The sequence below is a fragment of the Falco cherrug genome, chromosome 6 (genome assembly GCF_023634085.1).
Source record: "Falco cherrug isolate bFalChe1 chromosome 6, bFalChe1.pri, whole genome shotgun sequence".
Lineage (NCBI taxonomy): Eukaryota > Metazoa > Chordata > Aves > Falconiformes > Falconidae > Falco > Falco cherrug.
Window position 1 is genome coordinate 61191791 of NC_073702.1, and position 21787 is coordinate 61213577.

Below are 21787 nucleotides of genomic sequence, written 5' to 3' on the forward strand. Positions count from 1 at the left end.
TTTCAGCTAGTTCTTTCCTTTATATAAAAATTAGTCTGGATTGCAGTTTAATTGCTGGCTCTGGGATTACAGTCCACACAGGCCAAGAGATGCACCTGAGATTTGGTAAACCCTGGAGAAGTGCTAAAAGCTGACTTACATATGGATTCCTTTTTTAGAGAAAACTGCCGATACATAACCGACCTTTCATAAGATTTTGTGCATTAACTTGTCCTGCACCCTTACCCATCCGGTATTGTTTTAGGACACAAGCTATTTATCAACTGCAGAATTAGAATTCAGCTTCCAAAATTGTCTATCATACCAGTTTTCCCTGGTTTTCTGTACAAGCATTTATTTGTACCAGGACAGCATATTAGATCATTATTTGACTGCTATAGGACTTTCTGATTTGTAAATAAAAGATGGGGAACCATCTGTCCCACTGTCTGGTTCCGTCTACAGTATTTAGGTTTTTTTTAAAGGCCTAGTTCATTCTCCCCAGCTAGCCTCTCATCTGAGAATCACAGGGACTCATTCAGGTACCTTTAGTTTTTAGAAATCGATACATAATTTTCCAGAAAGGTAGGGACTTACTGAGGTTTAAACAAAATCTTTCTGTGGGTTCCCACCTTACTCTGAGTTTAACCAACTGTTTTGCAGTCCCCAGAGCCATAGTGCTGCTTGTGCATATTTGGATGAGATAATCACTAGCAAGAAAATATTTTATTTATCCCTGAAGCTTGAAGTCTGCAGCAATCAATGGAGTGGTATGTTCAACTCCATAGGAACATGCCTGCTGCTGGCAGGTCTGGAGCTCGTGGGCATCTGGGCCACAGTCATTCTGCTGCTTCCTGGTGCATATATGGCTGTTCACATTTCTGCAAAGTTTTGTTTGGTGTTGTGTCCCTCCACAGATGGACTGCTTACAAGAATTCTGTGAACTGTGTTTAGAACAGCTTGTCTAAAAATCTGGGAGACTATCAGCTGTTTCTCCAGCTTTCCAGTTCTGTACAATATGCCTTCCTGAGCTGTATGAAATGCAGCATTCTGGCCTCTCCTCTTACAGCCTTTACAGAGCCTTGAGAGTACTGCCTTTTTGCTGACATTTTGTGATATCTAACATTGTCTGTATCATGCCAACAGCAGTTTGCTACTATATTTTTTTTTCTTTTCATTGAAGGCAAGTAATTCAAGGGGAAACCAGCATTTTTCTTTTTCATAGTAAGCCTTTCCCTGCTAGGCAGGCTTCAGGTGCTAACAGTTGTCCCTCTTCTGATCCATTAGAAACCAATTCAATGTGGCTGACATGAGCCATCCAGCTATGGTTATGAATAGAGTACACGGTTTCAGATGTCAGTATCCTTAGGTATCGAGGACACTGAAGCTAGAGACATTTTTCCCTGTCTGCAGATCCCCAAACTGTCCCTGGGCATTCCCTAGTTGATACAGGCCAAGGCAGTGCCAGGGAATGCTTTTCCACCGTGGATCCGTACCCCAGCCCTGATAGTTATTAATAGAGATGCAGCCTTTAGGCCACTCTTCCTGGATCTTCACTTTTAGCACTGGATTCTTTATTGTTTTCCTGAATGGTCATAATTGTACATGAAGTATTTTCTATCAGCATGTACCTTGAAAATACTTTGCAGAGTATTTCAAGGAACATTGGCTGTTCCTTAAACAGCCAGGCCTCAAGTCTGCTAGACTTCTTGTAGGAATGAATTTTGAAGCTGTCATCAAATGTTGTCAGAGATATGCCACATCTGTAACAATGTCTCCTCTCTTGCAGATCCTTAGATTCCCTGAATTTCCTCTCAATAATGCTGCTCCAAGATGGCATTGTCCTAAGATAGAGCTTACCTTGCCTACTTGCATGCAAAAGACGATGTAGCCAAGTAGATTATCTGTACTCAGAAATTCTGGTCTGTTCGTACATCTGTATCTGAAGACTCGTAGTTAGGATGGGCAGGAAGTACTGCAGGAGCAACATCTTTGTCATGTTGGCTGGAGGTTTCTGGGATAATATATCCAGGCAGGCCTTTGTCATGCTTTTCAACCTGCTGTTGAAATGACAGGCATTTCAAGCAGTTGATTTTTGGACAGATATCATAAGTCTTCAGGATTCCCTTTACCATACCATAAAGCCCCTGCTTCTTCCCAGTTTGTGTCAGTGTCTGCCACACCTTTCTAGTGAGACAGGACAAACTGGCAGACCTCCTTATGTTGAAAAGTAGGCCTCAGGATCTCATGGTCCAGGGGTGTTTTGGAGGGAGACGCAAGAACTCCTTAAAAGTTCCTGACACTTCACCCAGTTCTTAACACTGCTGTTAACATGTAGCTGTTCTCTTACATCTGGTGTAGCCTTTCTGCAGCACACACACCACCTTCCTCCGATTTCCTCTGTCTGCAGGACGGCCAGTCACATCCCTCATGCCATGGACAATGAGTACCCAGCCACGCCTCCAAACCAGCATTACCAAAAGCTGGAGATGTTGAAATGTATCCGCTCTCCATCCTCTCCTGAAAGGGCCTTTGCTTTCCAAGTTCCAGATAGAAACCTGGGGTTTGTCTTTAGCAAAGCCTCCATAGTGACTGCAGCTGGCTCTTCTTCCTTAGACATTCTTCTTTGCCTAGACCAAAAATCAAGCAAAAATCCCTCCACCTCCTTTCTGCGTCCCAGCTTTCATATCACACACTGTAAGACCACCTCTTAAGAAGCAGAACTTCAACTGGAAACATAAACACAAATGGGAAGGCCTAGCATGAATAGTCCCCCACGCACTGTCAGTCCTTACGTCACTTTTTTTGCATCTTCCCTGTTGGTACTGAGCTGGGCTCCAGCTAGCAACAGTAACAACCCCATCATCTCTGGACCAAACTTAGGTGGCTCTGGGGGAAAAAAAAAAAAAAAAAAAGAAAATCTGCAAGATTGCAGACCACTGTGCTATGGTTAAGGGGTAGGGTAGTTAAGCAAGTTTGTGTATGGAGGATCTCCTGCCACATCCCAGGCAGAAGCCACAAGGTTTAGTTAACTTTGCCCATTTTCTGTCTCTGGTAAATGAGGATTTACCAGGAGTGTACGTGCATAAGGTGTTTTGGGGGTTTTTCCCCATTTTTTTCCTTACCACCATTTTCAGATGGCAGTGGACAATATTTGTCCAGCTGCAAGTAGCTAGCCTCTAGTCTGAGCTGACTTCCAGAAAATTAGCAGTTGAAGCACTACAAAGAAAACAACGGACTGTCAGATAATCAGATTTGGTTTTGTGACTTTGTCACTCACATTTTGAGAATACAGATTGTCTGGTGAGCTACAAACCAAGTTACTGTGATTATTGTAGCAGTTTTGAGTTGCTGCCATCCTGAAGATTGGTACTAGGGGTTGGCTTTTTCAATGGAGCTTTGTAGAGCCATTGGAAAGGTTAAATTTCACCAGCTTCTATTATGATGGAGCTAGAGCCTTTTTGCCCCCTTCAAACTTAAAGAGTGTGATAGCAATTCAGACTGAAGGTGATGCATGAATAAATCACAATGACTGTAAGATGACAGGACAAGTTTTTTTCAAGCTGGATATAAAAAAAATCCCACCCCTGTTTTTCATCCATTACCTGCTGTGGTCCATTTACTACTTTGTACATGAATAGCCTCCGATAAGCGTTATGATAATCTTCTAATGGGATTGAGTTGATCTGAGGTAAAAATACGGTGAGATGCATCACCAGTGCTGTCAACAGACTCTGTAGAATTCCCTTGCATCTGGTGGTCTCTGTAAGTGGAGGTTTGTGGGAATGTGAACTCATCTTCAACCTTGAAACTGTAATGCTGTGCTGTCTGCACTAGCTGTCTGTATGTCATGTGTACAGCCCTGCTGTTTCAAAACTTTCAAAGATGAGGGACAGGTCGTTACAGAGATGCCTTACGTGCTCTGTACCTTACAATACCACTAAGTTTGTGCTGTGATGTTGCCTGAATCCTGAAGTCTCTGGAGTACTGGAATTTGATTTCTCAAATTCCGTTTCTCTAGAATGTGTCAGGAAATGGGATATTCAGAAGATAGTGTGTATGGACTGCTAAGATCTGGACAAAGCTGTAGACCTGAGAGGCATCCAGTCTCTCAAAAAGCACAGGAAGACCATTTCTCTTGCAAAGATCATGAGACACTCTCATAAGGTATGGTTGTTCTTCTCCAGTTTTCACCAAGCACAGTAGGGTTATTCTTTTTCCCATCATTGATGGGTCAGCTACATCTAGGATGCGCTGGGTGTATCAGGCAAGGCAGTGCCAAATTCTACTGCAGCATCATGCCATCTGGTCTAGCCTGAAGTTTACTGCACCCGAGTTTACTTCCACAGTTGACTTTTTTCCTCCTAAACAGATCAATAGATCATCACTTTCTGATTTCTCTACATTAATTGGTTTGCTGGGTCATCTGGTTTTGCCAACTGCATTTTGTAGTTAATTCTGCAATAGCAGTAACACAGTTTGCTTCCATCACTGTGGTATATGCTTCTAAGAAGCCTTCATGCTGCTGATGGATGGATTCTGGTTACAGTTTGTACTTGACCACGTTTTCATTTGAATCTTCAAAAGGTGCAAGGCTTTGAAAACATACAATGGTAGCCTTAGCTCAAGACAGACTTCATTAGCCTGCCAATCTTTCAGCAGATGACCAAGTTATTACATGCTTACATTTAAGAGGTATCTTAAATAGATTTATAAATAGAACAATAAAGTGCATGAAAAATCTCAAAATGTCACTTAGACCTTAAAGTTGCAATATAATTGAAAATCAAAAGATCTTTCTTAAGTTCACATAATTTCAGCCCTCAAGTGAAGCTGGTTTGGGGGACCAGCTCTTTGTGTTAAGTCATACTGATATTAGAGTGTTAATATTTTTAAATTGCTAATCATAGTTTTAAACAATTACAGAGCTTTTTAAAAGCACACATTAAAATTAGGGTTCCAAATATTAATGAATTTCATCAATTCATTCAGCTACCATACGTACTGCTGAGTTTCCATACAAGAAAGAGAAGTGCAGATGTACATTCAGATAAAGCCATTCCTTTCCTATTTAAAAAATATACGTTAGAAATGAAGACAATTTTACTAATGATGTGGGAAGACAGAAGTGCTAACTGCCTGGGATATCTTAACCCCTGTTAGGGAAGTCAAAAAAAGAAGAGAAAGCATTCTATTTTTATTCAGAGCTATACTGTCAGTCATGAAATCTACCTTTTTCTAAGGGCCTGGAACCTACAAAGGTTCACAGTTTGGGCAGTTACTAGTAACTAGCGGAACTATATTCCTTAATCTGACATGACAGATTTACACATACAGTCACAGTAAATGTTTAAGGTTAATGAGGACTGCAAGAAATAACTGAACTGTTAGTGTCATAATAATGTCTTAAGTCTTTACAATTTACTACTTAGTTCTTTTTATCTTCAAGGGTGCCCCAGGTAACAAGGATGTCTCAGTGCAAGAGCTTCAGGGCAGGCAGTATATTCTTGAGTATGTCATGCCTGCCACAACAGAGTTTAAATCTTGATTTATACCAATGCATATGATTGCTTTAAAGGGTAGAGAGAAAACAGAAGTTTTACATTCCAGGTGTTTCAAAAATCTGAAAGACAGCATGTAAACTCATTACTAGTTAATAAGACTAGAAGAATAAAGCTGACCTGAAAATAGATGGACCAACCAGCAGTTACATCTAATAAGCTTGCAGAAGAGCATCTTTTTGGGTACTCATGCTATTCCTTTTGATGCTTACACTTTCTAGTAATTACTTGAATCTTTCAAACCAATTGTGTGTGCTGTCAGGGTGGCTGAACAACAGTTCTTTTCTGAGGTACCCGCCCAAATCCACCTGAACCACTGTCCTTAACAAACCACAGTGTGACTAAACAGCAGCAGGAGGTTTAAAAAAAAAAAAAAAAAAAAAAAAAAAAAAAAAAAAGGCCTAAAATCCAACATAGCAGATGGTAAATCTCAAATTGCATGCTTTAAGTAACAAGTATGTGCCTTGAAAGGAAAAGAAGCTTGCACCTAAAATTATACTGTGCTGTCTGCTTTCACAGCAAGAAGGAATTTTTCAACATTTTTTTTTTTTTTAGAGATACTTTTTTCTTTGCACTTCATCTAATGACAGTTTTGTTCTTAAGCTGCTATTAAAGGGCACTTTATATTTGGCAATCTGGATATCAAAGATGAAGACATGGCACTATTCCTTCATTTTGCCTGAATGTTTAACTTTCAGTTTTTTAGCTTTTAATAGTGCTTACAAAGTAAAGGGGGAGGGGAGAGAATATGTAACTTTAATCAGGTTTGGTTTAGACCACATAGAATAACACATTAGAGAAAAAAGGCAATTACTTAAAAATAGTTGTATTTATATTCCACAATTTGCTCAAATACTGTTTGTTGTTGGGTTTTTTTGTTTTGTTTTCTTTTTTTATAAACTTTCTACAGGATGTTTTAAAACAAGTTCTTCACATTGCTTGTCAACTATGTACTTATGGAATTTGAGGGAAATAGTTCTGTTTGTTTTTACAGTTTAACACATGTACAGTACCAAAACGATGGTGGTCAGTCACATGCAGTCCATGTGAGATTCTAACATAACATTTAATGAATTTTCTGATGTTGACCACCCCTTTGATGCTGAAGGTAATGCATCTGTAGAAAGCAGTGACTGTAGATTTGGGTTACTGCTCTCTGCATCTTCCAGTTTTTCAGTGTTGTCCTCCCAATTAATGTGGAATCTTGTAACTCTGGGATTAGATGCCAAAATATTCCTTTGAAGCTAGGAGAGAAGAAAATATATGGATCATGTAGTGTGTACATCACAAGCCGGAGTTTGTGTACATATATTTTTTTTTCCTTTTATTCCCCATAGCCTAGTATGTGTATAACAATTCATTTAGAAAGTAATTCATACAAACATGAATCTATAGGTACTATCTATGAACCAGAAACAAGCTTACAGAAACACACCGTTCATTCATTCACTCTAATATCCTACTCAGCAAAGTAACTGCTTTGAGATATTTTTAACTGTTCTGTGAGTTCAAGGCTGTAAGAGAACTCTGCAAGTAAAGTGCAAGTGATTAATGTTTTAGCCAGCTTTTAGTAAAACAAATGACTAGCCCCACTAAGATCTTGCTAAAAGAAAAAACCACCTTCATTAAATTTTGCATCAACTTTACAATGTTTGCCATAATTGATACAATTCCATCAACCGTCTGTCCTCATTTAAGAGTACAACCTATCCTTAATTTAAGTTACCATGCTTTAGACTGAGTTTTAATTTGCCTACTAAAGATTTAAAGTAAAAATATTACGTAGAGTCGGAAGATTATTAATATTGTGGCAGCGGACATGCCTAGACATTAGTCATAGATTTTATTCACGTGGCTGGCCTTCATTTTCCGTTGAAAACATGTTGTATTTGTTTATGTATGCAGCAAAAAAAGAACATTCTCACTTTATCTTTCACTACTTTCAAGATAATATATTGTTAACTGGAGGATGGTAACATCACCATTGGCCACTCATGAAAGTTAAGACTAATCACAGGAAAAGTTTGCTTTGCTAGTAATGCTGATTTTATTCTCCAAGGAAGTGCACTCTCACCAAGTATTTCCCATACCCTTATGCAAACTAACAAGACCATTTCTTTTTTTGAACATAGTAGGGTCTATTACCTGTCAATTGATCAATTTAATAACCTTCTACTTGTACATCTAAATTCTATCCCAAAGTCACTCAAGGACTTTTTTTTACAAGTACATGATAGTTTTTGCTGTTCTTTTTCACAGAAGCAAAGCTAGCTTTTTATATAAGCTGAGAATTAACACAAGTAGTTCTAGGCATTTCTAAATCCAAGTGCTTAAAGGAAGTCAACATTCCGGCATTCACACCCAAAATAACAAATAAGTATATAATTTAAACGAAAGGGGAAAAAGAAACAGATTATAAATTTAAGAATCCTCCAAATTAACCAAAATTTTAAATTTTGAGAACATATTGAGCATCTGATCCCTGGAAATAAAGTTACACATAGAAAAACATCAGCAACCTTATAAACACAATTTATATACCAACTCAGTTTAGTTACATTTGAATATCAGTTTCAGGGATTATGGGGATTCTCGCCGTACTAGTCATTACAGTACATGCATTATCTCATTTGTATCTTCATCTATTCAGTCATATAATTCATGCAAACCTGAGAAGTAACAAAACTCTTACCATCACACAACTTAAGAATGTGTGTACACATGTACTTAAGCTTTCATAACGAGAAAAACCAACCCCACAAAATCTTACATGAAAACAAACTTGGATGCTGTATAGAATCTTGTTGGTTTGTAGAGAGTCTGCCTGGTTAAAAGTATTTCATAGGACTTTGACTAGTTTTTGATGTTAAATTGATCCTTCTCCTCAAGGTATTAGGTTTCAAATAATTCTATTTCACATCATCTTTCAATTCTAGTCCTGGGTTATTTTTTTTTACCATGAAGGATTTTTTTTTAAAATATGTATACTTCCTTGGTCAAGTTGTCCATTGATCTGATAATCATCCAACCTGCTTTTACCAAGTTACCCATCTTCTCTCATTTTATATGTAACCTGTTCTTCAGTTTGTTACTGTTTTGCAGAAACAGCAGCTCTAACACTAGAACAGCTGAACAACAACTGTGTTAAATTAATACTTAAAACTTAGTTCCAGGTTGACTGTCCTAGAAAAACCATTCTGTTTTTCTGAAGAACAGAGCCTCTTTATCAACAGTGGTACAAACAGTTTATTTCACACATTGGTGTAAAATAATAATGAAGTCCAGCCAAGGCTTCAAGCTGGTAGAAACTTGTAGGTTTCTCAGTGTTCTCCAGATTTAGAGCAACTGCACAGCGCTTGTACTTTGTGTCATGTCATGGTCGCTGCCCCCTCCCACCCTCCCCCACCAAGTCTTTTCCATTATTTGATACCTCGTTCCATGTATTTTATGGAGTCACTTGGGGTTTGTTTCTTAAAAACCTCTTTCTATAAGCACACCTTTGATATATGGCTAGAACAAAACATGCCTTACCTTAGAAAAATCTGGCTTTACTGGTGGATTCTCTCTCAGTTCTGTTTCAGTATATTCATTGTTTACATAGTAGCCGACTCTAATAAATTCTTGACCTCGATAGGTGCATGTAATTAGCACAACTGTTACACCTACTGCATCTGCATCTGGAATAAGCCCTGGGTTAGGTGCATCAGCCTAAATGTGAAAGGGAAAGATGGATTAAAACAAAATTGATAACCACATGCCTATCTAGCAGGGGAATCTTAGGTAGCATGTCTTAGCAGCTGCATAATGACTGTATTTAAAATTGTTCAAGTTCACTAGAAAATATACCTGCTTTCACAAAAACATCAACCTTGAATTTAGGGCACTATCCTTTACAGACAGAATTACTTAAACTATAGTAATATTGTGTACTGACATTTCTCATGGACGATTAGACAGCACTGATCCAAAACTGCTTTTAAATGTATGATCAACTGAACTGTTGTTCAAGCAAGTGTACTAGCATCCCTCCAATTCTCGGTAATTTAGTAGTGTGAGATATTTTTTTTGTACCTCTGAGGCTGAATTGGTCTGTATGTGTGTTTTTAACATGACTAAACCCTTAAAAATACAGACTGCAATTTATACTTCAGCAAGAAGAGCAGGGACAGGCTACAGTAAGGTTTGAGCTGTCCTACAGATTTCTAAGAAAGGAATAAACTACTCTCTCTCTCCTCCTTCCTTCCACACGTCTACATTTGTTAAAAACATATGCAGCTAAATGCATCATCACTTCAAGGCATCTGACATATTTTCAGCCAAGATGAAATCCTAATTAATAGGCAACTGTCACAGTCTTCCTCAGCATCCTTACTTACCATGGCTCTGCAGTTAATAATCAATAAAATCTGCCTCATAAAATATGGCTCACGTCAGTTCCTTAAAATGCTTCCTAACTACACATTTCTTGACCAAATGTGAGGTCTCATTCTGCTGCAGGATTTAAAGTAACAGCAATCTAAGCATAAATGAAACTGCTTCAGTTACAATTTTACATGAAGACTTGAAGCCAGCAATGAACACCTGTGTTACAAGTACAAGCTGGTATTAACAATGTTAGAATGGTTTGGGTATAATGAGTCTTGCCTAAGGACACAGGATGAATGGGATTAATTTCCTGCTGTCCCTCTGAACCCTACTTTTTCTGTAGTATTTATATGCTCCAGCGCTGTGAAATTTGGGAGCTAGTGGTCATGTAGCATTGACTTCTGCTCTTTGCTACTTCAATTCTAAGCCTTCAAACTAGTCTAGCTTTTTATAAGAAGCTGTAGGCACTTTGCAGAAGAATTAGATGAGTCAGACCTCTTAGGAGCAAATAACACCATGGGGAGAAGTAGGAACCAGGGAATTGGATAGAACAACTTCCTCCAGCCTTAAAGGGAACAGAAAATGACCAAATGGTTTTACAACATGCATAGGGAAATGGAAAAGATGGCCAAGGAACAGGACAAGTGTACAAGCCTGAAGAAATTATAAGAACTGCCAATACAGATTAAATCACTACTTTAATTCATTGGAAAAGACCTTTGAGATCATCAAGTCCAACTGTCAAACCAAGACTGCCAAGTCATCACTAAACCATGTCCCTAAGCACCACATCTACACCTCTTTTAAATACCTCCAGGGATGGTGACTTCACCACTTCCCTGGGCAGCCTGTTCCAGTGCTTGACAGCCCTTTTGGTGAAGAATTTTTTTCTAGTATCCAATCTAAACCTCCCCTGGTGCAACCTGAGGCCATCTCCTCCTGTCCTATCACTTGTTACTTGGGAGAAGAGACTGACACCCACCTTGCTACAATCTGCTTTCAGGTAGTTGTAGAGAGCAACAAGGTCTCCCCAGAGTCTCCTCTTCTCCAGTTCCTTATAAACAACCCCAGTTTCTTCAGCCAATCCTCAGAAGACTCGTTCTCCAGACCCTTCATCAACTTAATTGCCCTTCTCTGGACTCACGCCAGCACCTCAATGCCTTTCTTGCAGTGTAAGGACCAAAACCCAACACAGTATTCAAGGTGCAGCCTCACCAGTGCCCAGTACAGGGGGACAATCACTTCCCTAGTCCTGCTGGCCACACCGTTTCAGATACAAACCAGGATACTCTTGACCTTCTTGGCCACCTCAGCACACTGCTGGCTCGCGTTCAGCCAGCTGTTGACCAACAGTCCTTTTCTTCTGGGCAGCTTTCCAGCCACTCTGCCCCAAGCCTGTAGTGTTACATGGGGTTGTTGTGACCCAGGTGCAGGGCCCAGCACTCAGCCCTGTTGAACCTCATACAACTGGCCTTGGCCCATGGGTCCAGCCTGTCCAGATCCCTCTGCAGAGCCTTCCTGCCCTCCAGCAGATCAACAGTGCTGCCCAGCTTGGTGTCATCTGCAAACTTACTGAGGGTGCACCCAATCCCCTCGTCCAGATCATCGATAAAGATAGAACTGGCTCCAATACTGAGCCCTGGGGAACACCACTTGTGACCAGTCATCAGCTGGATGTGACTCCATTTATTACCACTCTTTGGGCTTGGCCATCCAGCCAGATTTTAACCCAGCATAGAGTGCACTGACCCAAGCCATGAGCAGCCAGTTTCTCTGGGAGAATGCTGTGGGAGACTGTGTCAAAGGCTTTTACTATGGTCCAGGTAGACAATATGCACAGACTTTCCCACTTCCACTAGGTGGATCATCTTCTTGTAGAAGATCAGGTTCCCCAAATAGGACCTGCCTTTCATAACCCCATGCTGTCTGGGCCTGATCCCCCAGTTGTCCTGCATGTGCCATGTGACAGCACTCAGGATGACCTGCTCCATTACCTTCTCCAACACCGAGGTCAGGCTGACAGGCCTGTAGTTCCCCAGATCCTCCTTCCTAAACTGTCTTGTTCTAACAGTGACCAGGACCATCTGATTACTTCAAATCCCCCAGTGGACAGTTACAGACCAATATACTGCAAAAGGACACTGTTCCATTTAACCCCCATGAAACTCAGCTTGCACCCTAATGTGGTATTTTAGTTCTTCCATGCTCCCATTGTCATTTTGTGTCCTTTAATATCCTATGATACAGTTATGAATCCAAGGAAATAGTCTTGTTTAATCCTACTTAATTCTCAAGCATTATTTTGCTGAGTGGAAAAGACACTGAACACTGTTTAATTGCCGGGGAAACAAATGATCATACACAAGTGGAAGAAAAAAGAAGAGCTTAGTATGATCGAGTGGTAAGTTAGCAGTTGCAAACAGGTATTTTGGTAGGCAAAAAGAGGCAGTAGATTCACTTTTGCATAAAAATCACTGTCTTAATATGCCATTCTTATGCTAGAATTTACTTAAGAATTTTATGAAATCATTCAATTTGTATGTTGTCTTGAATTATCGAGTTTTTCTACAATACATTTATTCACATAGCTATTACTGCTGAGTACGTAGCTAAGGTCATATCTCCACTTAAAAACAGTACATTATTATGTGCTTATATTCTCAAAAAGAAGTTTCTCTGAATTAATTACAAATTCCCAAGAGCATAGAGAGAAGGAATCAGGTTTCACTACTTATATCTTGGTATTTAGAACCAAACAGGCCAAGCTGTGGGTCTTTAATACTGAAACCTTTCTAAATGTTTAAAAAAAAACAAACCAAAAGGATGGGGACAAAAAAGCTTATTGTGTAAGTCTGAAAAAAGCACAATAGTTTTCCATCTTTCTGTACATAAGGTTGACTTCTCAACCTGATACACAGCTTTTCAAAAGTAGTTTTATCATCCTTGGTATTTCATCTGTGTGGTACTCCATGTTACTTGCTGTTTCAGCCGTTTTCCTAGTCAGAAAAACCTACAGCATATTACTAGCTGAAAATGTTACATCCGCAAAGATCCTTTACTTATGCTGTCCCTAATGATCACAGTCTCTTTTCTTTATATTACATGCCTCTTGCAGTTCTCTACTTTGCGCCATTCTGGCCTTCCCTTGCTAGCTCTTTCCATCTCCAGGATGCTTCAGTCTGGTGAATAAAACAGTCTCAGTCATCAGCAAAGGCTTATTGCAGCACTTTGGGTTTTGGTAGTCTCCTGTGTACACACTAGCCACATTCTACCCTCACCTGAAAACCAATATACTTACACTAAGTCTAATATACTTAGACCAACAGTGCTTTGGCAAGAAATAAAAGGGATACTTTAATATAACACAGGAGTACTGACTCTCTTACAGGATCTATTCCAATCTAAGCAAAATGTCTACATATTTACTCCTAATTTAGCTGTAGTTTCATTTATAATCAGGATAAAATGAGTCTGTCCTACAGAAACTGCAGGACCAATAAATTCAATTTTCAAGGCCTTCCTAACCATGCAACCAAAACAGGCCTTTTTAGGCACCTGCCTCCTGCTCCCTGCCATCAGCATCAACAATTAATCTTCCTAACTTTAGAACAGTGTACCTTTTAAATTAGAAATGTAAATGCCAGCTGACTCTCTGGATATAGTGCTACAAGGTAGCTCCATTGAGGCAACAGAGGACCACCTATTTCTGAGCAATTAATGCTATAAGCTATAACAGCTTGATAATGGAAGAACTGTTAATAAATGATGCGTTTGTTTCACACCTATTGTACTTTTAGCGTGGAAAAATTAAGACCAGCTCCAAAACCAAACAAATGTATCAGGACTGATCTGCACGTATATGGTTGATAGATGTAAGCTCCAGCCTAATCCTATTTCTTTAACCTGTGCCATAAGAAAAGTTTCCTGGAACTTACATAATTAATCAAGAAGCCTCACAACAATTTTAGAAGAGTTACAGTAATATGAGAAATAAGAAAGCGTATTTATTAGCACTTTTTTTTTTAATGCTCATATTCCAGCATGCATTTGCCATTAAATAGTTAAGTGAATTTATAGTATTTGGGAAAGTAGCACAGTTCTTATACCATACACCATACCCAATTTCAATCTGATATTTCTGCTGATGGATTTTGCTCTCAGTTTACAAGACAAATACTAGTATTTGATAAATAAAGTGAGCTAAATCATAGCTCTAATTTAAAAAAAGCCCAAACCAAATAAACTTCCTTAAGAATGTAGGCAAGTCTGCTTTAGTTGGTTTTTTTTCCCCCTCGTGCTGACTTAAAATGGAAAATGGAATAGGCTAGTAAGTCATCTTGGCACTGCTCTTTCCCAGTTTTCCTTCCCTTCATCATTCCTTCTTAGTAACTTTTGGTTTTAACAGCAGTATTTTATAGGATTGTCGCATGCTGCAGTTTGTTGGATAGTCTTGGTCTACACACTTGTGTCTCAAATGCCTACTATCTACCATTGGAATTATGTCTTACTGCACAAATTGCTATATTTTGTTGTGATTTAGCATGCTTAGCCAAACATCATGGTTGAACATTTATTCTGCCAAATAGAAATGAACTCTTGAATGTTCTGGCTCAGTTTTACAATGAATTTGTTGGCCTCATCTTCTGAAGATGTTGGCTACATTAATCTAGTGCTCCCGGTTGTCTGGAACTGCCACCCACTGCAGCAGAGTTAAACCTGACGATGCTAGTGTAAACCAGGTAACTGGCACTCTTGATTACTAAGTAATCTAAACTGTATTTATGAACCTGACTGGTCAAAATTATCAGTAGCTACAGAAACAATGCTTATATTGCTATCTCTAATTGTTGATACCACAAGTGAAAATACTACCATGGAAATATCAGAGGCAGGAAATACCAGCTCAAGAACAGACTTTAAAGGAAGGTGTATCGTACCTGAAGAGCTGACTGAAACGCTTTTCTGTCTTACTATTATTTTTCAAGTGCCTCTTAGTCTGATACAATCATCTTTAAACAAATTAACACAACCCTTTTAGGAACAGTAAAGTCAAACTTACCTGAAATACAAACATGTGTCTGCCCGCAGGAACAGGTCCTACTAAAACAGAGTCTAACACCTGATCATACTCTTCACTTTCAGCTGAACCCACATAAATTATCTTCCATTCCAAATCTACAGTAAAATGAAAATAATAATAAAAAAAAAAGAAAACCAAACATTATTTATCATTATAGTTAAAGGTCTTCCACTCTTGCCTATCTACAGTTTTGCGTTGCCTAAAACTGCTTCTTTGGCAACAGGCCTAAGATATAACAAGGACCTGTCTTCACTGGGGAAAAGCACTCATGCCTGCCCCGGTCCTCATGAACCAGACCATTGCACCATCTCTCTCTAGTCAGTACGTACCACAGGAATCCCTCTATTTTCACAGTTAGACTAGTTTTCACATTTTATCCAGAGGACAGGGCCCATTTACTTGCTGAGAACTGTGTTCAGCATTTTCTTAAAGCCCATCAGAATGGCTGCAGCACAGGGATGATGCCTGGATACCCATAATGCATGGCATGCTGCGAATACTGACCCATCTCCCAAAAAGAAATCCCCACCTTCTGCATATACATCAAACAGCTTAAATTATACAGACCATGGAAGGTAGTTAATCAAATAAGAAAACCCATTGTGTAAGCACCAGGCACACTCACTGTATGCCTGCATTCCTTCACATGTAACTTGTGTAACCTGAGAAGTACGTAAAATTGTGAGAGCATGATTAAATCATATTCTCAAAGACACTGGTGCTTGGATTTTATCCACATCCTGAAATGAAACTCAAGGAAAAAAAAATGTAAACAAAGCAAACATTTCTTACAATTCAGTTTTTTCTAACTCACCCTCTCTGTCAGGTGTTCAAAAGTTGAAACTGCAAATTAGCATACACTAGCTCTTCCTGAACCAGCTTTCCCCTCTTTGATTCAAAAACACATGCATAAATCCACACATGGAACTAATCTTAAAAGACCGTTTTTTTTAAACAAGAGATAAAAAAGATCACAGTTGGAAAAAACTATGACTAACATTTTCCTTTTTTTAATGAAACTGTTGCTTCAAAACAGTACCTTAAAAACGTCCATGTATTTCATTTTTTTCCTTATGAACAATGCTCTGATTGTCCATGCAGAAGCACAGACCCGTACCCTATTACATTTACTTTATCACTTATGCTCTGTAGAATCCAAAGGTCTACATTATCATTTCTTAATGCAGAAACAGAACTCAATCATAGAAAAAACTTAGCACTTTTAACAGAACTTGACTGCTTTAGGATTTTAACGCCCCTCCTTCATTAATGAGTGCTTCTTGCTTGTCATGTTTATCATCAGTGCAGGGTTTTTTTCGGGGGGGTGCGGGGTGGTAAGTAACATAGTTAACAAGACTTGGGAAAGAATTTTACTACTCTGTACAGCACAGCACAATTGGCCAGGTACTGTATGAGCAGTTTGATTTACCTTTGAAGCATGTAGTACTAGCTATTGCTAGTACTGCACACTACTCATCCAGGACAATTAAGGACCTCTTTTGTCAGCACCTGAGTGTAAGTTACTACTTACAAAGAGTGAGAACTTTTAGGCTAAACTGCTTAAGATTATCACACCATCCTGTATCATTACCCTAGGAGAACAGTACAAAGTTCATTCTAAACCAGTAGTATTTAGTACTAAAAAACAGACTTCTTAAAAATAATTTTTAAATTACACATTTAATAGGTTGATCCAAATGCTGTTTAGTTATCTGTTGTGGTTTAACCCCAGCCAGCAACTAAATACCATGTAGCTGCTTGCTCGCTCCCCACCCCTCACAGCGGGATGGGGAGGAGAATCAGGAAAAGGTAAAATTTGTGTGTTGAGGTAAAAACAATAATTGAAATTAAATATAATAATAATAATAAAAAATGAGAGAGAGGGAGAGAGGAATAAAATCCAAAAGGAAAAAAAAGCAAGTGATGCACAGTACAATTGCTTACGATCCACTGATGCATACCCAGCCAGCCCCTGAGCCAACACCCCCGGTTTATATACAGAGTATGACATTCTGTGGTATGGAGTATCCCTTTGGCCAGTTTGGGTCAGCTGTCCTGGCTGTGTCCCCTCCCAATTTCTTGTGCCCCTTCAGCCTTCTTGCTGGCAGGGCCTGAGAAACTAAAGAGTCCTTGACTTATTATAAATACTACTTAGCAACAACTAAAAACCATCAGCGTTATCAACATTTTTCTCATACTAAATCCAGAACACAGCATTGTACCAGCTACTGAAAAGAAAATTAACTCTATTGCAACCGAAATCAGGACAGTACCTTGACAGGGAATAACAACTTTTTTTTTTTTTTTTTTTTTTTTTTTTTTTTAGAAAAAGGGCTGGTATTAATGAATTTAAATTTAAGGTCAGCGGTGCACAGGACTGGCTGAAGGGAAAACAACACAGTAAACGGGCATATCAGCACATGAAAGCTAAGGCAGTGACAACAATTTTTTTGTCAAGCATACAAAGGCTATATTTAATCTTGGTTTTAAATGTGAAAGACAGCAGTGCTCACCCTGACTTGATTTTATCCTATAGTCTAACTTGCATTTAGGTGGGGGAAGGGAACTGAGACTTTTGTATTAGACCATCTATAATTCTTCTCATGCCGACTGTCTGAGATTAACTCTAATGTAAAGCCATAGAGTAAGGAGCACATCATGTGCAGCTATGCACAACCGGAAGGAAGGGTGTAAGGTCGCGCCGAGCCCCTGTGACGGGCACTGCTGCCTGTGATGGCAGTTGCCATCGAGGGGTCTGATGCTGGATCTCAGATGAGGCCAGGCTGACTGGAGAGACCCAGTCAGCAACCTGGGGATGGGGACCGAGCACACCCTGCTAGTGGCGGCCCCAGCTTACGCGCCGGTCAGTTGCAGAAGGGCAGGAGGCAGTGGCAGAAGGGCAGGGGAACCCTCCCGGCTCGGGCGAGACTTCCTCTCCGTTCCCGCCAGGCGCCCGTCCCTCCCCGGGGCGGCGAGGCAGAGCAAGCCAAGCCCTGCGCCGAGCGCGCTGCCACCAGGCCGCCGCACGCACACGCAAACTGCTACCGAGGCAGGAAGGGTGAGGCAAGTTTAACCGCAACGACCGGCAACTGCCAGGCGTTATCACCCGCCAGCTCCGGTTTTCCTTTTGCCTTCCCTGGCCCCTCGGGCCGCTGGGGCTACCTGGCGAGCAGGCGGCGCCGGCCTCCGCCGGGGCCGGGCTGCTGTCCTCCCGCTCACGGGCAGCCCCCGCCGAGCGGCCTCCTCCTCCTCCCCGCCCTCACTCGCGCCGCCCGCGCAGCCGACGGGCAGGAGCGCCCCGCGTCCTTCCCGGCCCGCCGCCGCCTTCCTCGCCCTGAGCCGCGGCGTTCGAAACTCCCGCCCGAGGGGCGACGCGCAGCCTCTCGGGGCGACTCCCGCGGAGAGCGGCGCGCGGCCTGCCGGCGGGCGGCGCTGCGGAGCGCCACCGAGACGAAGGCGGTTCGCGGCCCGCCCGGCTGAGGGGAAGGCGCGAGCCCGCTGGCGGCGCGGCGCGCCCCTCGGCGGGGAGCATGGCCGGCGCCCCAAACTCAGGAAGGGGGTCCCCGCGGCGCGGCTGCAAGGTGGCGCCGCCGGGGCCACCCCCCCCGCTCTGGCGGCTGCCAGTAACTTTCGAGTGACTTCCAAAAATAGTGGCTGGCGGCCGGCCCCCTCCCCCACCGGCAGGGCTCCCGTAGCCCGTGTACCGAGCCGTGCCGCTGGCCCCGCGCACCCACCGCGCCGCGGCAGCCGACTACCGGCCCCTGGGGGCGAGCCCACCCGGCCCTGCCTCCCACGGCGATTTTTGTAAAAAAAAAAAAAAAAAAAAAAAAAAAAAAAACTTAAGTATTAAAATTGAGCTCGAAGCAAACGAAACGCTCTCTGCGGAGCGTTTTCCGCGCCGCGAGTACCGCCTGGGCGCAGGGACGCCGGCCGCGCAACAGCCCCTCTGGCCGCGGGCGCGGGGATGCGCGGCAGCCGAGCCCGGTTAACCCTCTCCCTCTCGCGCTCCCCCCCACGCACACACAAAGCTGGCAACATGGCTACCACCACTCAAACAAGTTCCTCGCAACTTGAAGCTCGGCTCGCCGATGGCGCGGCGCGGAGAGGCGGCCCCGGCTCGGCGGCCAGGGCAGGCGAACGCCGCCAACTTTCCCCGCCGCGCTCGGCGAGAGCGGCTTTCCGCCGCGGCTCGGGCGCCGGCGAGCACGTCCCTTCGCCTCGGCACGGCGATGCGGTGAAGGAGAAACTGTTAAATTGTAAGAGCAGGCCTGTGCAAAGTTTAAGCCTTAAAACCCCTGAAACTAAGAGCCCGGGGTTACAAAATCCGTATCGGGAAAAATTCTACTCACCTTCAGACAGGTCCTCTATGCACTCAAATGTGATTTCGAATTGGAAAGGATTGTAGAAAGGAGAAGGATTATCCAACACCACTACATTGTTCACCTGAACCTTTGCCATATTTTGAAAAAACCACAAACAATAGGAAGAGCGTGTTAACGCAGCACAATAAAGTCCAGTGTGTTGGTTTTTTGCAAAGCACAAACCCCCGTGCCAGTGTCTGAGCGAGGCTGCAGAGCTGCGACTTGCAGAAACTTTTTTTTTCCCCTTTTATTTACACCAGGAACACTCCACACTGTTTGCAGCTTTCCTATTTCACTAAACTACAGCCCATTCTGCCCTGCTCGCCGTCAGCGCCCGCCCGGATTGGCCGCACGCCGGGTTAGGGCCCTCCTCCCCGAGCGCGGCCGCCGAGCGGCAGCAAGATGGGCTCCGCCGCTCCCGCTCAGCCCGCGCGCCTCGCTGCGGCGCCCCCGCGCGGCGGAAACGGGCACCCAACGGCTGCGCCGAGGGGGGGGGCGGGGCCGAGCCCCGCGGGCGGAGCCGGGGCGGGCGGGAGCGCAACCGAGGCCGCGGCTCGCCTCAGCCCTCCGAGCCCCTGGGGCTCTGCCGTGTGACGTAGGGCTGTGGGTGCTTCGGCTTTTTTTTTTTTAGGCTTTTTCTTTTTTTCACTTTTTTTCTGTGCCCAGAGGTGGCAGGTGCGATGCGTTGCACAGATTTTGCTGGGGCTGGGTGGCGATGGGGTCTTGCTGAAGCCTGGGTCAGGCCTGGGGTGTAGATGGGGGTTTCTGTTTTCTCTTTGCACAGAACAGAAGGGGTTTGGGTCCCTTTAATTTTTTTTTGGAAGCATTTAAAAAAAAGATCTGGGTTTTCAGGGCCACCCCGGCTTGGGGCTGTGGGGCTGCATGGGGGTGTTCAACTCCCAAGAGCGTGACCCCCGAGGGGAGAGCTGCACTGTCGGGTCAGCACTGTGGCACTGGCCTCGTGGCCGAAGGCGGCATGCCAGGAGGCGGTATAAGGGCACTTCGCTGGCTGGGGTGCTCCCGGAATAGCGGGCGGTTTGCTGGGGGGGTGCTGGGCACCCCGGGTGCAGACGGGCTGTCTGCACCGGCCTGAGTTCTGCTATGAGTCCGCCTCACTGCCGCGGGGCAGGGCACTCGCAGGAGGGCTGTGTAGTGAGCGGAGCATGTCCTCCACACAGCCATCCTGTGGAGAAGTGATCCCGTTCCTGTGTTTGTAAAGATGGGCTTAGGTAACAGAATAATAGGTGAAACAGCATGTATCCCTGTGCAGCAGGAAGCACCGTGAGAAGACCATCATGTGCTGGCAACAAGAGGCCCATGGAGGAAGCCATCTTGTGCGGCAGCAGGAGGCCGTAGGGGAGGCCATCTTGTGGCTGCGACATGCAAGGGATAGGGAGGAGTGACATCGCGCTGCAGCACTGTCACATACCTCACGCTTCTGGGGGTTGAAAGGGGGAGATGAGAAAGTGCTCGGGGCTCAGGGAGTGAGAGTTGTGTACCCTCAGCACGAAGGAAGATTCTGTGTGGAAATAAATACATAGCCAGGCTCTAGTACTCTCTGCAGGGAGCCCTTGACTGCAGTGGAGTATGTGCAGCAGGAGGGCGTGTAGGAGCCATCTTTCCACCTGCATGGGAAGGCTGAGCCCTGCTGGCAGGAGCAGAGTGCTGCCAGGTCTGCAGCAAGCCAGAGCACAGCCCTGAGGCACAGAGGCCTCAGCCTTCAGTAAAATTCCAGGGCCATGCAAGATTGGGAAAAATGATGCTTAGTTTGTATTTACAAAGAAGTGTCATCATCTGATACTTGCCTGATCTGTTGCTTTTTTAATAACATTCTCCACATCTGACAGAAGGCTAGAGGTTATTTTGCATTTTTATAATTCTGCGATATGATTGACTGCTCAAGTTGTTCAGTGTGGAGTCCAGGAAACCAAGCAACATTGGACATAGTGGAGGAGGTTCTTCACAACAGGCTAAAGTACACGTTATATTATCAGTAAACATACATTTCTGATAAGTTTATGCTGGCCGTTTGCAAACAAATGGCTGCTGTGGTGAGCTGCACAGCGATGAGAGGGCCTTTGCAGCCTCTCCTCCCTGAACCAAGGGAAGTTAGGCAGGAGGTAGGATTCTTGGGCAGGTTTTGCCATAGCACTCCAGGAGATTTTACACTGGTTGCAGCTTGTCAACCACTAGGATATTTTGAGCTGAACACTGGAGTGAAAAAGGATAACTAAAGATAGAGTAGAATCTGGGGAATGGGGAATAGGGAATAGGGAATAGAAGGTTTGAAAGGAGCTGCATATACCTGATAATGAGTGACCATTTTCACAGTTGTGCAGTTTTTGACCTGCCATGTTCCTGGTGTTGTATCATGTGTAGATTTACTGGGAGGTTTCCCACCCCACCCACCCCCCCCCCCATCCCCCATTTTGTCCTTGGGC

The 21787-nt window shown here is 43.1% G+C and overlaps 2 protein-coding genes across 3 annotated transcripts in view; one reads left to right on the forward strand and one right to left on the reverse strand.

Moving 5' to 3' along the window:
* MCM9 (minichromosome maintenance 9 homologous recombination repair factor) overlaps nt 1-21787 on the forward strand; it is a 51169-nt gene that overhangs the window by 15210 nt on the left and 14172 nt on the right. The gene's annotated exons all lie outside the window — the stretch shown is intronic.
* ASF1A (anti-silencing function 1A histone chaperone) lies at nt 6351-19800 on the reverse strand. The gene is made up of 4 exons (XM_005445691.3): nt 19335-19800; nt 14965-15080; nt 9072-9248; nt 6351-6784 (listed from the first exon to the last, which is right to left on the reverse strand). The coding sequence occupies exons 1-4, from the start codon at nt 19441-19443 to the stop codon at nt 6572-6574; spliced, it is 615 nt and encodes a 204-aa protein (XP_005445748.1). The 5' UTR covers nt 19444-19800; the 3' UTR covers nt 6351-6571.